The sequence below is a fragment of the Vicia villosa genome, linkage group LG7 (genome assembly GCF_029867415.1).
Source record: "Vicia villosa cultivar HV-30 ecotype Madison, WI linkage group LG7, Vvil1.0, whole genome shotgun sequence".
NCBI classification, from domain to species: Eukaryota; Viridiplantae; Streptophyta; class Magnoliopsida; order Fabales; family Fabaceae; genus Vicia; species Vicia villosa.
In genome coordinates this window covers 75,905,114-75,922,262 of record NC_081186.1, presented here as the reverse complement: position 1 = coordinate 75,922,262, position 17,149 = coordinate 75,905,114, and the positions used below count along the sequence as shown (strand labels likewise).

General features: G+C 32.7%; 1 protein-coding gene and 1 long non-coding RNA gene across 5 annotated transcripts; one reads left to right on the top strand and one right to left on the bottom strand.

The window, feature by feature from the left end:
* The first annotated feature begins 8,738 nt into the window (after window positions 1–8,738).
* LOC131620869 (uncharacterized) lies at window positions 8,739–10,123 on the top strand. 2 transcript variants are annotated; one of them, XR_009289339.1, is made up of 4 exons: window positions 8,739–8,823; window positions 8,907–8,988; window positions 9,320–9,398; window positions 9,484–10,123. It is a non-coding gene; the product is annotated as an uncharacterized LOC131620869 (long non-coding RNA). The 2 variants fall into 2 exon arrangements; XR_009289338.1 differs by having other exon boundaries at window positions 8,744–8,988.
* LOC131620868 (CSC1-like protein RXW8) lies at window positions 10,077–15,540 on the bottom strand. 3 transcript variants are annotated; one of them, XM_058892045.1, is made up of 10 exons: window positions 15,105–15,540; window positions 13,995–14,999; window positions 13,139–13,285; window positions 12,575–12,638; window positions 12,265–12,474; window positions 11,797–12,095; window positions 11,353–11,629; window positions 10,915–11,190; window positions 10,586–10,819; window positions 10,077–10,503 (listed from the first exon to the last, which is right to left on the bottom strand). In XM_058892045.1, exons 2-10 carry the CDS (start codon window positions 14,252–14,254, stop codon window positions 10,291–10,293), a joined length of 1,980 nt encoding a protein of 659 aa, XP_058748028.1. In that variant the 5' UTR covers window positions 14,255–14,999; window positions 15,105–15,540; the 3' UTR covers window positions 10,077–10,290. The 3 variants fall into 3 exon arrangements, with proteins under 3 accessions (XP_058748028.1, XP_058748029.1, XP_058748030.1); XM_058892046.1 differs by having other exon boundaries at window positions 13,995–14,263; XM_058892047.1 differs by having other exon boundaries at window positions 13,995–14,263; window positions 15,423–15,537.
* Window positions 15,541–17,149: the final 1,609 nt, after the last annotated feature.

Below are 17,149 nucleotides of genomic sequence, written 5' to 3'. Positions count from 1 at the left end.
GTTCATACAACACAGACGACAACGAAATCACTAATTCTACAGACTAATTGAAATGAAGAACACTTGACAATAACACTATGACATAGTCCCACTAGGCGTGCCAATTTGTTTACCAGTGATTTCTGACAAACAACCGCTAGTCCTCCAAAGTGTTTAAACAATCTGGTTACTCGCAGGATCGCCTAGATTGATCCTAGGACATAGTCAAATAGTGTTTCAGTGATTTGATTCATGTTCAATAATCTTTCTAGTTTGTGAATATATACAACTTTCTAATGTAAATTGCAATAAGTAAATGACTTTAAAATGAAATAAAGTAAATGCATAAATAACATGACTTTCGACTTTAAATATAACTTTGGATTGAACAAATAATATGAAATGTAAATATGATGTTCTTCACACATACATTGTTTCAGTAAAGACTCTTTTCTCTCACGCTGGTACTTCGAGTATTTTTGTGAACTTTCTGTATATTGATCCGAACATCCCAATCTAAACAATAGCACTCCTATTTATACTATTTCGACCCTAACGGTCTCTACATAGATTTCTGCCACGTTCGACGTTTCGAACGTTTACTTCTCTTAAGATGTCCCCACGCGTCCGCTAGACAAAGTCGTTCCATTTGAATTTCAAATCTTCCTGCTTCAGCATTTCGACTATGCCAGCGCTTCTGACGAAGGATATTTGTAAAAGATTATAAAAACTATCTTTGATCGAATATGTAACGCCCCGAATTTAATTAATTATTTAATTAAATTGATCAAGGATTTATTCGTTGGAATTAGTCGAAGTCGGAATTTATCGGTATTATTCTAAAGGCGTATTTGGATTATATGTTGATTTGAGCAGTTAAGTTAAGGTCAGATTAGTCGGAGAAATACAATTGCGAGTTGGTATTATTTGTGTTATGGATCGATTGTAGTTGTGGAATATTATTGGAAATAATATTCGTTATGTTATGTGATTATTTATTTATGTGTGTTATTTGGCTTAATTGATTAATTAGAGGAATATTATGAATTGGGCCTAAGTGGAAGAAATATAACACATGGATGGGTTATGGGTTAAGCCCATTAGTAAGAATGAGTAGTAAGAGTTAGGGTTTTAGAGATTTAGTCTCATAACTTATTTTGTGAAAGAAGAGAAAGAAGGGAAGGAAGAGGAAAGCTTGGGCATAAAGGGGAAGAACTCCATTAAAGAAGATGAAGCTTTTGCTAAGGTAAGGGTGAGGTTCTTACTCTCTAAGGGTTGGCATGATGATGTTTATGATGGGTTAGATTGTATGTTATTCTCCATGGATGTGTGAGTTTGAAATTGTTAGGGTTTATGATATACTCCATGAAATTGTGCCATTAATCATGTTGTTGATATTTGTGTATGAACCCATGGTTAGAAACATGTTTAGGACCCTTAAATGTGTGCTAAATTGCTTTCAATTGATGTATGGGTTAGTGGTTGTTGTATGGGGAGATTAGGGAAGGAAAATTGTGATTTTTGGGTTTTTATGCAACATAGGTCGACCTATACAACATGCAGGGTCGACCTGAGCAAACCCGCAGGCAACATCCAATTTTGGACAAATTTTTGTAAAAATCATAACTTGAGTTTCCGGACTCCGATTGATACACCGTTCAAAGCGTTGGAAAGCTAACGCAATGAAATATAAAATGATGCAATAAAATGATTCATATGATTGAATCTCCTATTATGTTTATTAGGATTAAGTGATGAACTATGTTGTGTTAACATGCGAAGTGTGCTCTTTGTTATGAATTGAGGTAACCATGTTGTGGTATAACTTGACGTATGTTTTTCTTATGATGATACAATGCTATTGAGATGATGATATGTACCTTCCTTATGATGAGATAATGATGTATGTGATGATATGCATAACTGATAATGATGTTGTATGCTATATGTGATTATTTGTACATCTTGAGAGGTATGAGCTAATAGTGATGCCATGTGATGAATTAACAATATATATAAAGTTGAATATAACGTGTTACGATGATTACTTGAATTAAGGAATATGATGAAGGTGTTGATGTTGTTGTTAATAAAATGAATTGTCGATGTTTGTTGTTAACAAGATGAATTCGTTGTTATTGTTGTAACATGATGAAATTGTTGTTGTTGTTGTAACATGATGAAATTATTGTTCTTGTTGTTGTAACATGATGAATTTTTGTTGTTGTTGTAACATGATGAATTTGTTGTTGTTGTTGTAACATGATGAATTGTTGTTGTTGTTGTTGTTAATATGATGAATTTGTTGTAGCTATTGCTAGTATGTGTAAATTGTTGTTGTTGTCGTAGACCCTATGGTCAATGTTGATAAGTTGTATCGTGATTGTTGTTGTGAAGTGATGTATTGTTGTATGATGTGTGCAACATAGCGACGTGATTGTGAAGTGATGCATTCTTATGAATGATGATGATTTTGTTGTTGTTGAAGTTCGACATTATATTGATAATGTTCGATGGTGATTTAGATGATGTTGTGACGTATTGTTTATGTGGTATTTGTGGATGTGCATCATTGAGTCGCATCCATTGCATAATGCATGCCTGAAACTTATGGCAAACACGACAGCCTGAAAACTATGGCAAACACGAAGGTGTGATAAAGACAGCCTGGAAACTATGGCAAACACGACGGTATCATAAAGACAGATGAGATGTGGCCTTAATGGAAAATGAGATGTGGCCTAAGTGGCAATTGTTTAAGTTGGGAGTTTTACTCCAAATGGTACCACATGGATTTGCATAAGTTTGAGTCGCATTTGAATTGCATTTGATGTTGCTTTAAATGTGTGTTTGTTATGATGTGATGATTTGATGATGAGATATTTGTCGTGTTGTGTTGGAATCTTACTTGTGAATTGCATATCTTGTCATGGTTGATTGTTGACATTGTTGCCATTTCATAAGTTGATTATGTGATTTGAATTATTGAGATGATGAGATGTTTGTTGTGATGTGATGATATTATAATAGTGAATTTGAATACATTGTCCTAATTGATTAATGATGTTGTTGCCGTTTTGAAAGTCGTATTATATTGATGAGTTATTTTGTGATGAAAGTCGTTGTAAGATGTTATGTGACGCGAAGTGGTGAAATTATGTATGATCTATATCTCCTATATTATTTATCATGCATTCCTTTATATTGTAAGATATCTCACCCCTTTGCTGATATTTCCCCTACTATGGGAAATGGGCAGGTATTCAAGAATAGCTGTGGATGTTCGGAGTGACTTTATGAAGTTTTTATGTTGCTTTATGGCAAGTCGAGTTGGTGTCCATTGCTCTGATACGTAGCACTCAGGGGGTTTAGTCGTTATTATTTAATTGTTGTATTCCATGATGACATTTGTTTTAAGTTGAATTGAAAGATGTTTATAATTTGAAATTGGAAGTTGTTGGATAAAGTTTTGTTTCCGAATGCTATGTATCTTTATTAAATGAAATATAAGTATGTCTGTTTGGTTAACTCGAAATGTGACATCCCATCGTTTGAAGAATATTTTTAAATGCACTCTGATTTTCGCTTATAATTGTAGGGTAGAATTGGGGTGTTACATAATAACACCTCTTCCAAGGAGAAAGACCCTTAAATAGCTCTACGAAAGCCATTTTTTTATTATAATCCAATACTTCAAAGCATTACAATTCTTTAGTCGAAATCTTCAGCTAACACATGTCTAAGAGGGACCAAAACTGTTTAAAAAATAAATAGGAAGACTGATTTCGTGAATAGGACAAAATAAGGGGACTAAACCTGTAATTTTGCCAAAATTTTATTTTTCTTATTTCATTTCAAAATTATTTAGTCATTGGATTAGGGGCAGCATGGAAGGCAGAAAGAATTCTGCAGGAGAGAATCCATTTTGCTTTTTGCGAGAGCATATACCCCTTAACCCTTGTGCCATTAAATGAGAAAAATAACTTACTTATAAGTGTGATATTCAAATTCCTACATATGACATCAAACCCTCATATATAGGCCAATTTGTTCAATATTTATTTTTGAGGGGCGTCATTGATAGTCTTTAGGATCTCAAACTTAAATATAATAGATGAGATCCCCACTCGCAGCTCGTAAATGACGATTAGGCAAGACTAACTCTGAGCATGTGGAAGAAGACCCATAACACAAGATCTCAAATATTTAGAGGTCTTAATTTTGGTTTGGAATTTATAGAAATTTAATAAAATAAACTATATATATATATATATATATATATATATATATATCCTAAAAATAACTAATATTTAGCATGATAGTCTGTCCATGAGTCTTCGTAAGTGTTGGGACAACCCTGTGATTAGGTACAAGTAAAAGATGACACCCTATTATCTTGGGGAAGTCGTCATATCGACCTTTTTGCTCTTGTCACATGTATAAGCCTTTACAAAACAAGAACGTCATAGCCTTGCTGATGTATAGTGTCTTAATATCATCTTCGCCTCCACAACTGGTACTAGAAGCCACCAGTGACGATCTTGTTTGCCTATGGAAATAACAAGGAAAAAGAAAAATAAGGTCTCTATCATTATCATTATAGTCGTCAAAGTCGAAATTACTAGAACTGTAATCATAAATCACAAACTTTACTAACTCTATGAGATTTCGGTTGACCTTCTCGTCTAGTCATATTGAATTCTCTACACAATGTCTCCACATCTCATAATTCCCCTCGCGTGTCCTGGAATTTACTATAAATAATTTTCATCTAACTCCTATGGATTGTTGATCCGCTGTCGCGCACGGATCAAAAACGAGTATTTTTAAAAACTATAGTTAACGGTAACGACAACTCGAGTATCGTATCACAAAGATTCTTGTTTTGTTATTTACTAATAGAAATTGAATTGGGGGTTTATGGATTTAGAATCAATTTATAAAACAGATTAAATTAAGTGATTATTGAATTAATCTAAAGCGAATCAACCTACTGTTCGGGTTCCCCACTTATCATCGGTAATAATAAATCCAATCCCCAAGCGAATTCTATTTCGATTATATCGACAATAAACAAAGCAAAATTGACACTATTTGGTTTATATTCCTATTATCCGAATTAAACAAACGGGATTAAGTTTCATGAATTAAGCAAACATGAATTAAACAGACACGATAACTAATTAAGCAAACGATAACGTGACTATAGTTAGGATCATACAACCAATAGAATTAAATCAATATAATCTATGCAAATCGAATTAAGCAAACAAGAGACATAGATTAATATTGAAAGGGAAAAGATCTGGGATTAAAATTATAAAACCTCAAAGATTCAGTGGAACATGAACAGTAGATCAATCCTTGGAATTAGTTTTCCATCGTAATCGTACAAAGCTCTCCAATTTTTCGTGAATAGTAAAACGTAACATTGAATAGTAGCGGCCAGACCTAACTATATGGAAGAAACAAGGAATTTCGGTTATAACCCAACTGGGTCAAAAACATTAAAAACCCGACCCAAAAACCAGTCCAAAACTAATTATTTCTAAGCCGCAACTTCAAACGAAATTCTGGTAATTATGCACTCAGAATATGCCTTTGATTCTAACATGAAAGTTGTATCTCTTTCTCTTAGCTTTCCGGCGATTATTAGAACGCGTCAATCGGATTCCCGTAGCTCCAGTTATGATAATTTTAATGCAGTATGCTAATATTGAAAATAAAGTGCGAAAATCAAATAACAATAAACTAAATTACAAAAACATTATAAAATAGAAAAATAAACAAACCAAACCATAGAAATGCCGAAGTACAAACATAAAGGAACGTGCATCAAAGTGCACTGATCCATTGCCATATCTAACCATGATATACAAAAGGGGAAAACTATTCTTTCCTAAAGTTTGAGTGACTAGATGAAAAACATGTACTCAAAGAAGAAATTAAAATACATAAGAAAGCACAAAGACAAAGGCAAAAGGAGACAATGAAAGAAAAGAAATCGTGACTCTTGTATTTAAAGGATACGACTTCCCCCTATGCTAGGTTGATTCAACATCAAACATCTAATAAGGTCACAATTATTGATGTAAGGATAAAGCATCAATAATCGTTACCATTTACATGGAAAAAGATTAGCATTGCATATGACTTGGTCCTCCGAAGGCTATTTTGTCATGCTAAATTAATAAATGTGCCTTTTATCTTAAAAATCCAATGGTCACATCTGCTTAAGTTGTGACTTAAATATTGTAAAAACATCATGCTCATAAAAGATGGCACGTCTCTTCGCCTCGGCTAAACACACCTGAATAAATTTTCCCTTCCAGGTATTCGTGCTTTAGAGATTCTCCCTTCTGATCCTTGTGCTTTAAATACTTACCATTCCATGCCATATATTAAAGGGACTATGGATTGGGATGACCAGCATAAATCACACCTCTCTACGAAACCTTCTATTTGAAGGGTTGTGAACTTGTATGTTTTGACTTGATCACATTGCCCATCCCAACATCATGGTTGAGGGAATGTGAATTGGAAAAGCCAATATGAGCCTCAAAGAGGTTATACCATTGAAAATTGTATCCATATACAACATGGAGGGTCCTATAAAGCAAATAGTCAGGGTTATATGTGTTAGAAAGTATAGGATAAGTATTTTCAGTATCGTCTCCTCAGGGATTGATGCGATATTATCGCCGTTCTACAGCTTAGTGTATTTTGAGTTAAGGTTTTGTATGTTTTTAATGTCATAAAAGATAAATAGCATGAAAAGAAATCAAAGACAATAACTTCGGGTTTAAAAACAGTTTAGTAAAACTGTGTCAAGATTAGTTTTTGTTAGCTTGCTTTTGTATATACTCTGATGATCATGTATATGAACATATCAATGATTAATACAATCACGTATCCTCTCGATACTGTTTATCTCTAAAGCAGTGTCGTGATTGTTATTATATTAACCGTCAGATGATCTCTCATGCCGACAGTTGACATAATAACCTTTAAAGTTTGATACAAGTGATTATCAACTCACAAATCTATCTCTAGAGTTTGATTGTTGATAGATGAATACCCTTTTGGTCAAGATTTGAAACATATCTCTCAATAGTGTATCAAAACAACATATAAACATGAATACAAAGATATTCACCATATATTAATCACCAACAAGGTTCATATACAAAAGATCAAGCTAAATACATACTCTACAAGCTAACTACCTCTAATCTTGACACATGAGGAGTTTAGCTATCCATAGCTTCAACAACAAACATCAACACAAGACCTCCTAGCATAGAAATTCAAAGATGATGAAGAAAAATGCTTGAGAAATCTTGAATATGGATGAGTTTTTCTTTCTTCTTCTCTTGCCCTAGAGTGTGTGTGTTGTTAGAATGAAAAGATAACAAGATAAGATCCACAAAATATCTCTAAGTGCCTAAAAGTGGCCACTTGAAAAAGTACCGCCGCTTAGCGCCATGACGGCCGCTAAGCGGTCCTCACAAAATATCTGCTTCCACGCTGGAGGCCGCTAAGCGGGCTGAGGCCGCTAAGCGGGACTTGCTGAGCACAAATTTTCCTCTCGCTTCTGGAAAGCGCGCTTAGTGGCCGCTGAGCGGCCCTTGCTGAACAAAAATCCTTCCTTTGGCCTCCAAACTTGCTCCAAAATGCCTCAATACCTCCTAATACTTCCCAAAATGCATAAAACCTACAAAAAGCAAAAGTAAAGCTTAAAATTAATATATTTACTACCAAACTAAATGTTATTTATTTACACGATATCAAACCGTAATTAAATGGAAAGAGTTGAGAAAAATTATCAAAATACCACAAAAGTTATCAACAATTATTCACATTTTGGATTCTAACAATATGGCGACCTCAAAATCTGACCTAGACCCAATAATCTTTCTCGCTTGGCCATTCATTCTCAATTATGGATTATGGTAGAACATCTCAATACATGTATTATGGAAAGAATTGAAGCTTTGATAAAGGAATACATGTATTATGGAAATAATTGAAGCTTTGACAAAATCCAAAGGACATTTGATTGGGTTTATGGACATTTAGCTAGGATAGACAAAGACTTAGGGTGTGTTTGTTTCATGGATTTAAATTTTATTTCCAGGAATGTGTGGGGTTGGAAATCATATTCCAATGTTTGTTTCAAGTTTTCTCAAATTATACCTGAGTATTTATTATTCTTGGGAATATGATTTACTCATGAATTTGATCTTTTTTATTCCCATGTAAATAGGTGAGAATCTTATATTCCCATGGGAATAAGTGGTAACCACCCATAACCTCCCACTTTAAATTAATTTAACTCTTTTAAATTTTAAAAAAAATAAATAAATTTAATATATTTCAAATATTCCAAAGAACTCCAATTAATTACCAAACACAGACAGGAATAAAATTCTCAATAATATTGTTTCAAGGAAAGGAATAATATTCCTGGGATTATAAATTTAATCCTTTTAACAAACACACCCTTAAAGTTTAAAGGTCTAATCGAAACCGTGTCGAACTGGTAATATATGAATATTTTAGTTTTACCTTTTCTAAAGTATATTAAGTAATAATAAAAAAAAAAACTTCATACTATAACTTACTAAACATTAGTAATTTATTAGTACTTGGGTGTGACTACACTAAACTAGAATAGAAATAATAATACAAGAAATTAGTTAAGACAAGTGAGGAAACCAAATTTACAACATTTTTTTTAGAACACAAAAAATTCTAGGTTTTTTTCCTTTCATTCTTTTTCTTTTACAGTGGTCATGTGTTCTCTTCTCTTCACCTTCATTCATCCGCCTATATCACTTCCAGGTATATTGTTCCTTTTCTTTTGTTAAACCAAAATTTTCTTGTATTTAGTTTCTCATTCAATTTATTTTCTTCTTTTTTCACAGAGCATTTGGAGCTATTGTTGAATTCGACTTAGATCTATACTCTCGTTGAAATCTCAATACACAAACATACTCCGCCACTAAGGTAGTTTTATTACATATGTTAAATCAGATTATTTATCGTTGTAAATGTTAAGGCTCAGTTTTTGATTTGGTTTTACAATTCAAGCACTAGGTTCGTTATGGATTTGATTTATCTTGGTTTTAAGCGCTGAAGACAACATTGGATATTAAATCCAATATTTGCTTTCTTTACCACATATACATTTGAGAAAATTGAAACATTTGAGTTGTATTTTTTGTCTGGTTTTTGGAATTTTCCACATAGTATTAGGTTTCAATGCTCAAATACTTAGTTTTTATGCACCGCTTTACTTGCTTAAAGCTAAAGTATTGCATCTTGAATATGTAAAAAGAGTTCTTCTTAGAACACTAGCTGGATGGATAATAAATGCTAAGGACCGGATGGATGCTTGGAGTTGTTTTTCGTGTCAGGTACATGAAAATATGATAGTAGAATTTCTGCATTGCTGTAGATTCTTTCATTTGATTACCAACGTGTGGTGACAATTCTTGCTAGGACTCCATTCCAAACATAAAATTATGAAGCATTGCTTTCTCATTGTGCGGTGTCACATGTCTTGGTCGTGGTGAAGCAACTTCACTAATGAGGAGAACGAAAATTCAGAGAGACGTTGAGGTAATTTGTAGGCTTTTATGAAGTTGTAGCTTCTAGATTTTTTACTTGCTGATGTGTACTAGATTTATCATTTGATCTATTTGTATTGCATCTTGAGTTGTAACAAAACTTTATAATATAACTAGAAGTATCATCTGGGATAATTCTTCAATGCTTGATTATGTTTACTCAATGTAATGCGCTGGTTGCAAAAAATCTAAAAACTTAGATAGTAACATATTGTTTCATCATCTAGAGCATGATAGAGTAAGTTGGCTTCCCTTTGAAGTTCATCTCCATATAAATTTATTGATGCAGAGGCCATCTCTTTCTAGTCTGTATCTTTTCAATGTTTTCTTTCCATGTTTCTTATATTAAAGTGAACAGAGACCAAATTCTTGGCATGTATTTGAGGCCAACAAAGGTGCCATTCACATTCATAATATATTATATATCTAGCATTAGTGTTAGCGTTAAAATTGGTGCATTAGACAAATAAACAATAAATAAATTATATTACACAAATAACATTTATTGTCTCTTTGATTAATCTTCTTCATTTTCGTAATATCTCACCTCTATGGACACTATAGCAACCAGAGACGAGTTCATAGTTTCTTTATAATCTTTAATATTCGTCTTAACCAACTCTAAAATATGCTAGTGCCAGAATCATCACATTAAACGTTGGTACTAATACATCAAATATCATACAACTGATATCACATCTTTTGAAATCTCAGACGAATGTTTGTCGTCTTGTGGGCTGGTGGATTCAGATGAACTTGGGGCTGCTTGTTCAGATGGACTTGAGGCTGCTTGTGACACTAAAGTGGGTTGGATGTAGGCTGAACGCAATTGTTCATAAATCTCTTCCATCTTTCCACTATCTTGGTCTTTCCTATCCAAGTCAACAAGAATCTAAAACAAACCGAGTTTAGTTTAAAGCGGGGGAATAAAAGACTAGGGAGTGGAGAAGGAGCTGCGAGAAAGAGAGATTTACCTGTGTTGAATAGCTTTTAAATACAGGAAGAAATCGATGCTTACAATACTGATGAAAAAGAAGGGTGATAATTATCAAGGGAATGGTAAATCCAAATGCAACTATGGAGTGTTTTCTTCCGAACACCCCGAGTGCAATAAGCTGAGCAACTAACAAAGAGAAGACCGTTGTGCTGTGTGCAATAGGCCAGTATTGTCCCCCACTGTCATATTTTGTAATATACACATTCAGAATCTGAAAAATGTTAGGAAGTATTTAATCAATGGAAAATTAAGAAAATGCATTTGATAACCAGAAAGGAGAAGCCAAACATGTGTTTTTAGACTAACCTGGTTTCGGTAAACCAGGTAAGCAAGGAAAAAGTAGATCAATAAGAAGGGAAGCATTAGAGGTGCCAGAATAGAACATGTAAACCCAAGAAACCCAAATAGTAATACCCTTGGAACTTCTGTATGGTATGGAAAAGATATGCCAACAAGTGTAACATCCTTAACCCTGAGTAGGAATCTCTGGAATAGATTTTCTAAAAGAGGAAAAATTTGCACAAGTTCAAATCCTAAACTTGCCCAACCAGATGACAAAATATAAGTTGTGAAGAAGGTAGCCTGCATACCATGAAAAAGCATAGTGAATCACGAATCATAGCTTTTCTAAAATTAAAGAGTGTTCATTGCCTGCTGAATGTTGCTCATATCTCTACTACATACAACAAAAATCATTTCAACAAGAAAACATAACAAACATAACGATGTCACCTAGGAGTCTACCTGAGATGGCACTGCCTTCGCAAGCTGTCCAGCCATGTCTTTTATGCTAGAAAAGACTGAAAGGTGACTGATAACAGAACCAGCAAAAACATTAACGAAAAACACATTCCAAACTGTGAAGAACAAAACTTTCATACATGCATTTTTCTTCCTTCCACTTCGAGAAATAGAACCCTCAACCGTTGAAAGTAAAATCATCATTGGAGGAACTGCACGCATAAATATATACAATATCACACTTGGTAGGTATCCTGTGACCAGCTGAATCACATACTTCCTGGAAAAAAAATCAAAAAAATCAATTTATAGTGAACCTTTATATCAATTAAAACTACTTGTAAAGTTCTACATACATTATCCATATTAATGCCTATGCAACATATTAAATTAAAAAACCAAATTCTTTTTCCAATAAAGATCCATGTATGTATATAAATGTCTTACTTTTTAAGTATTCCTGTTAGAAAAGGGAACAATTTGTGAAGTTTGTCTAGCTGAGTCAAACCTTGTACAAATGTTACCGGGAAGAGGAACACTATCATAAAGGCAGTTGAACCTGCAAATGTACCCATTCTGCGGATCCAAATTTGCCTATATTTTATACCAATATTTGACCAATGAACATCACGTGGTTCCGGAGCTAACTCTGTAACCCATAACATTGGATTTGATGTTTGCAGAGTGTGTGAAGCCATAAGAGCAGCATATCGACTTTTAAAGAACACAAAAGCTGCTGGGAGTTCCTGCATCATAGATCCGTATTTAAACCATAAATTAGTGAACATAAAAAAAATTTATTGCATAATGTGAAATTATTTACATACTTCATATTACTTCAACAAAAAAAAAAACAGTAGAATAATGAACAAAAATAGCAAAAAAAAAAAAAGTTTAAAAAAGTAAGAAGCATACCTTTAATTTCTGGACATTTTCAGACTTAAAAATCATTTGGTGAGACAAATATGTTGATGCATGGTAGTATGAGAAAAATTTGTTCACCGTGTCACTGTATGATTCGTCTGCAGACCTCGGAATTGACCGGACAAGAATAGTAAAGTCACTTGGTCTGGGAGGAGATCCATTAATATGAAGTCCCTTCAAGTTAGTAATGCTTTTGTGTTCCTAAACAAAAACACCAATTGATTAGTCATATTTAAGAATTGGAGAAAAAAATAAAACGTATTGTCATTATGCTAAAACACAGGCAGGGAAAGTTCCTTACAAAGTAAAGGAGAGTGCAGGCTGCAACTGTAATGGTGTATAATGCAAAACAATGAGCCCAAAGCCTGACGTAAAAAAAGAAAACAAAAACGACAAATAAGTAATTTAGAGTTTGGACATTTATTCCTTAATAAAATTATGAATTAATACTTTATTACTTCTAATCTTTTAAAAACAGAACAAAAATAAATTAAGTAGAATGGCTCAAGCCTATAGTAACTCTAATTTCACATCTTTTTTACTTTATAATTCACTCTTCAAAATGTTGAAGAGAAAAAATAGCATAAAAAACTCCAAACAAAGGAAACTCTAGTAATTCACTCAGCTACAAGGAAAAGTCAACGAGAAAAAAAAAATAAAGTGGCCATTAGAGGACATATGAAAGCTACATTTTATTTTCTTAGCATTGTTTATTCCTACGTATAAATCCTCGATTAACCTTTATATTATACTCTCTTTGGTCAATATTAAGTACATTGTTTCCAATACATAATTACAATTAATATTGAAAAATAAGAAATAACACTTACAATATTAATATTGAAAAATAAGATATAACACTTACAATATTGAACCTGTTTTGACATTTTCAATAGTAAAAACATCGAGTGACTCCAATGGTATAATCCTATGAACTCTTTTTTTACCATAGTAATTCGCAGGAATCAGTAGAACATTGCAGATGACAGTAGCGATGGAGAAAACTTTAATACTGTAGAAGTCAATAACAATATTTATAGTTAGTATAACATCACGATGAATAATAATACACTACAAAAAACGCGCTTGGATTGTGGGGGTTTTTTTAACCAAATTTCTGAGATTTTTAACTCCGCAAATTGTTTAGCGGGAGTTTCTAAAATGCAATGTTCTACTATTCAAAATTTTTAAAAAATGTTTCAAATTGTATAGTGATTGCTGGTATCTTATTTAAACCTCGGAATGTTTCTACTATTTAAAATTTTGAAAAAAAAAGTACTCATTTTCATTTAAACTATATTCACACACCAACACAAAATATACTAAAAATATAAAGTATGATAATTCAAATCAATAAAACTAAAAAACTATTGAATACTTGCAATTTGAATCATATACCATGAGTCTCTCACTAAAACAACAATCTAAAACACTTTTGATTTCACAAAACTTGGAAGACATCTTCCCTTTTAATCTAGAACAAAAATAATAACTATTAAATAAAGTTAAATCAAGATTAAGTTCAGAATCATCTAAGAAAAATGATACTTATGACTACAAAATGGAGTCAATGCCAATTCTCAAAATATTAAATACATATATAACTATTAAATTAAGTTTATCATAAATCAAATTATTCAAATTTTCTAACAAAACCAATCCCTAAAGTGATATATGATAAATGATAACTCAAGGCACAAAGCTTAAATTAATCAAATTACCTAAACACAAGTATCCTTACAAAAACTAGGGCATCCAAGCTACCGGTATCCAATATCTCTTTATCGGATGTTTCCCATGCTTTTAAAATCCAGCCAGAAGAGGGAATAAATCTTTCCAACAAGCCATGAGATTCTAATCTCCGTCCAAAGTACACGTTAACATTGCTGGGTTGTTTTCTTAATATAGAATAAAGTGAAAACAGCACCGCACAAACAACAATGTTAATTTCAACTGAAGTAAAAAGAGCAACAATGTCCATCCTTGCTCCCTGTAACAAATATCACCGATGAAGAAGACATTAGAAACCCAAATTTGAAATACTTATATAGGAAAGCTGGAAACAGCACATAGCCAAATTTTGATATTTAAGACAAACTTCTCCTCCCTCACTCTTTTCTATTTCTTTTAAGTTTATCTCTTAGTACTTATTAACACAAGGATTAACGAATCATTTTTAACTTTTTTTTCTTAATTTTTCTATTAATTTTGTTCTACTCATTAATATAAAATTTAGGTTTAAATGCACTTTTCGTCCCTCTATATTAATTTTTTTAACCTTTTAATCCCCCTACAAAAAAAACCAACTATTAGGTCCCCCGATATCAAATAATCTGGATTTTTTATGGTCCCTGGCCATCTGTCAGCTATTTTAATGACATGGCTGTCCAAAAATTAACCAGTCACTTCCCACCTCATTAAATTCAATTGAGTATTTATTTTTAATTTGTATTTTAATATTTTATTTTTCAAAAACATTTTAATTAAATATAAAGAATAAATAAATGATTACTTAACACAAAATAAAATAAAAATTGTTAGCAATATTCTCAATTTAAGCTACTGTCATGAAGTAGTTTCTTGAATAAGCACTTATTTATATTCTCAATTTAAGCTACTGTCATGAAGTAGTTTCTTGAATAAGCACTTATTTTAGCTAAAACTCCAACTTGACATAGGGCAAAAAAAGAGCTTTTTTTCTTGAACTCCCAGAACCCCAAATCAATCTACATGAATGAAATATTGAAGGATTAGAATAGGAAACCAAAAAATAGCACCATAAAACAAACTATTCTGAAACAATTCAAAGCCAAATCCGAGTTGAAGCTTACCGCAAAAAGCTGCGTGAAAAAGTGCCTATTGGCATAAGCTTCAGAGACGCGAAACTGAACCGTAAACTTCCTAAAAAGTTCCGAATTTGAGAGAGACTAAGCCATTCGCTGTGTGAGTATGAGAGGAGAGCATCAGCTTCAATAAGCGATTTTAAGGTTGGTATGTGTGGAAATGGTATTTTAATTTGAGAAGTTTTCTGGGATCTTCATCAGTGAGAGCGTGAGACCAAGATTCAGATCTGGTTTAATGTTTCATTTCTTTGCAATAAGAGAGTTATGAAAGGAGAGATTGAGAAGAAAAAATTGTTTTTTATTTACCTTTCAAGGGAGAAGAGGCCAAGAAAGTAAGGGATGGAGAATGATGTTAAAAAGCTTGAACAATGAGGGATGAAGAATGAAGTTGAAAAGCATGAGAATAAATTCTGAATTTGTGGGATGCTGAACCCGAGCAATTCTGGGTTTCTAAATAAATAACAATTTTTTATTTCTTTTTTTAAAATTAAAAATAATTGAAAGTACTTAATTAGTGACTAATATTGATATTTAAGACAAACTTCTCCTCCCTCACTCTTTTCTATTTCTTTTAAGTTTATCTCTTAGTACTTATTAACACAAGGATTAACGCATCATTTTTAACTTTTTTTCTTTCTTAATTTCTCTATTAATTTTGTTTTACTCATTAATATAAAATTTATTACGGCTTCATTCATGAAAAGTGCTAGTCTATTTGCTCCATTGTGGATTCAATTTTTCATTTTTCATTTTAATTAAATTATGATCAAATTTAAAACATATTTTCTTTTTTAGATGTATTAAATGTCCTCCACTAAATAGGTTCTAATAAATTACATAGGTACAACGTGGAGTCCAAATCTTCTTCATTTTTTTAGGAAATAGTAATTGACATTTTTACACTTATTCTAAAAGAGATCATTGTGCATACATTCATGTATCAATCTAACAATGATCATACATATCTTCATGGTCCACACTTAGTCTATAACCACCATATAACAATCTAACAATGATTGTATCCATTAAATAAGCCACTTTAGTTGTTATGAACAGATAGCAGTGCCGATAATAATAATAATAGGATACAATTTACAAATACAAGGGAACAAGTAACTGCATACAAAATAACTAAAACTAATTTAAAGTAGCTATTCAAGCACTCTATGGAAACCAAAATAGAAAGCATAAAATGTTGACAATTTCTTTATATATTTCCCTGATTTCTTAGCAACTCGCGGCAAAATTTCATAAATGTCTCTATATTTCGGAAATGCATTTCTGAATACACATTTTTTCGAAAATGCCATTTTTTAAAGAAAAAAAGGTGCATTCGGATATGCACTTCCGAAGACATTTTTTTTTTCCAGAAATAAAGTGACTTCGGATGTGCACATCTGAAATCACCCCTTAGGATATTTTGGAGATGCACGTCCGAAATATTGTCTGATGCAGAAAACAAAAAACAAACTAACAAAACTTCGACTTATCATAAATAATCGAAATTACAAAGATCGATCAATATGAAATTAAATTACATATTGTCAAACACGGATAGTTGAGGATGAGTCAATATTTTGATAATGTCGACTCCCGATTATTGAAGTTTCGCATTCAACTCGATCGGACCCTTCGAAGAATATCAATCAAAAGTTGTCCACATAACCGCTAAATCTTCGTCGTTCTTGACCTCAAATGGGGTGAACTGGACGTCTCCCTCGTCGTCAAGTGAAGGCGAACGATACTCAAACTTGACAACCTTCCGATTTTTCGGGTATTGCAAGAGAGAGCTAAGCGTCGATATCAATTCTGCGAATGGCGTGTCGCACGAGAACCTAAATTGGAACTACATCGTGTAACCACTGCTGAAGTATACAAAATCAAGGTGGGTGTAGGTTTGTGTCATTGTTGTTTGTGGCTTGATGTTGATGAAAATGTATAGGTGCATTATTTATAGGCTGCTTGGAGTAATAATGATCCAACAAATCTTATCTTGTTATCTGTTGAAGTTTCGGAAATGCATTTCCGAAATA

Coding starts and splice junctions, on each gene's coding strand:
- LOC131620868 (XM_058892045.1), bottom strand. CDS start 14,254: ATGGACATTGTTGCTCTTTTTACTTCAGTTGAAATTAACATTGTTGTT. Junction 12,475..12,574: donor CCTGCACTCTCCTTTACTTT/GTAAGGAACTTT, acceptor GTTTTTGTTTAG/GAACACAAAAGCATTACTAA. Junction 10,820..10,914: donor ACCTGGTTTACCGAAACCAG/GTTAGTCTAAAA, acceptor AACATTTTTCAG/ATTCTGAATGTGTATATTAC.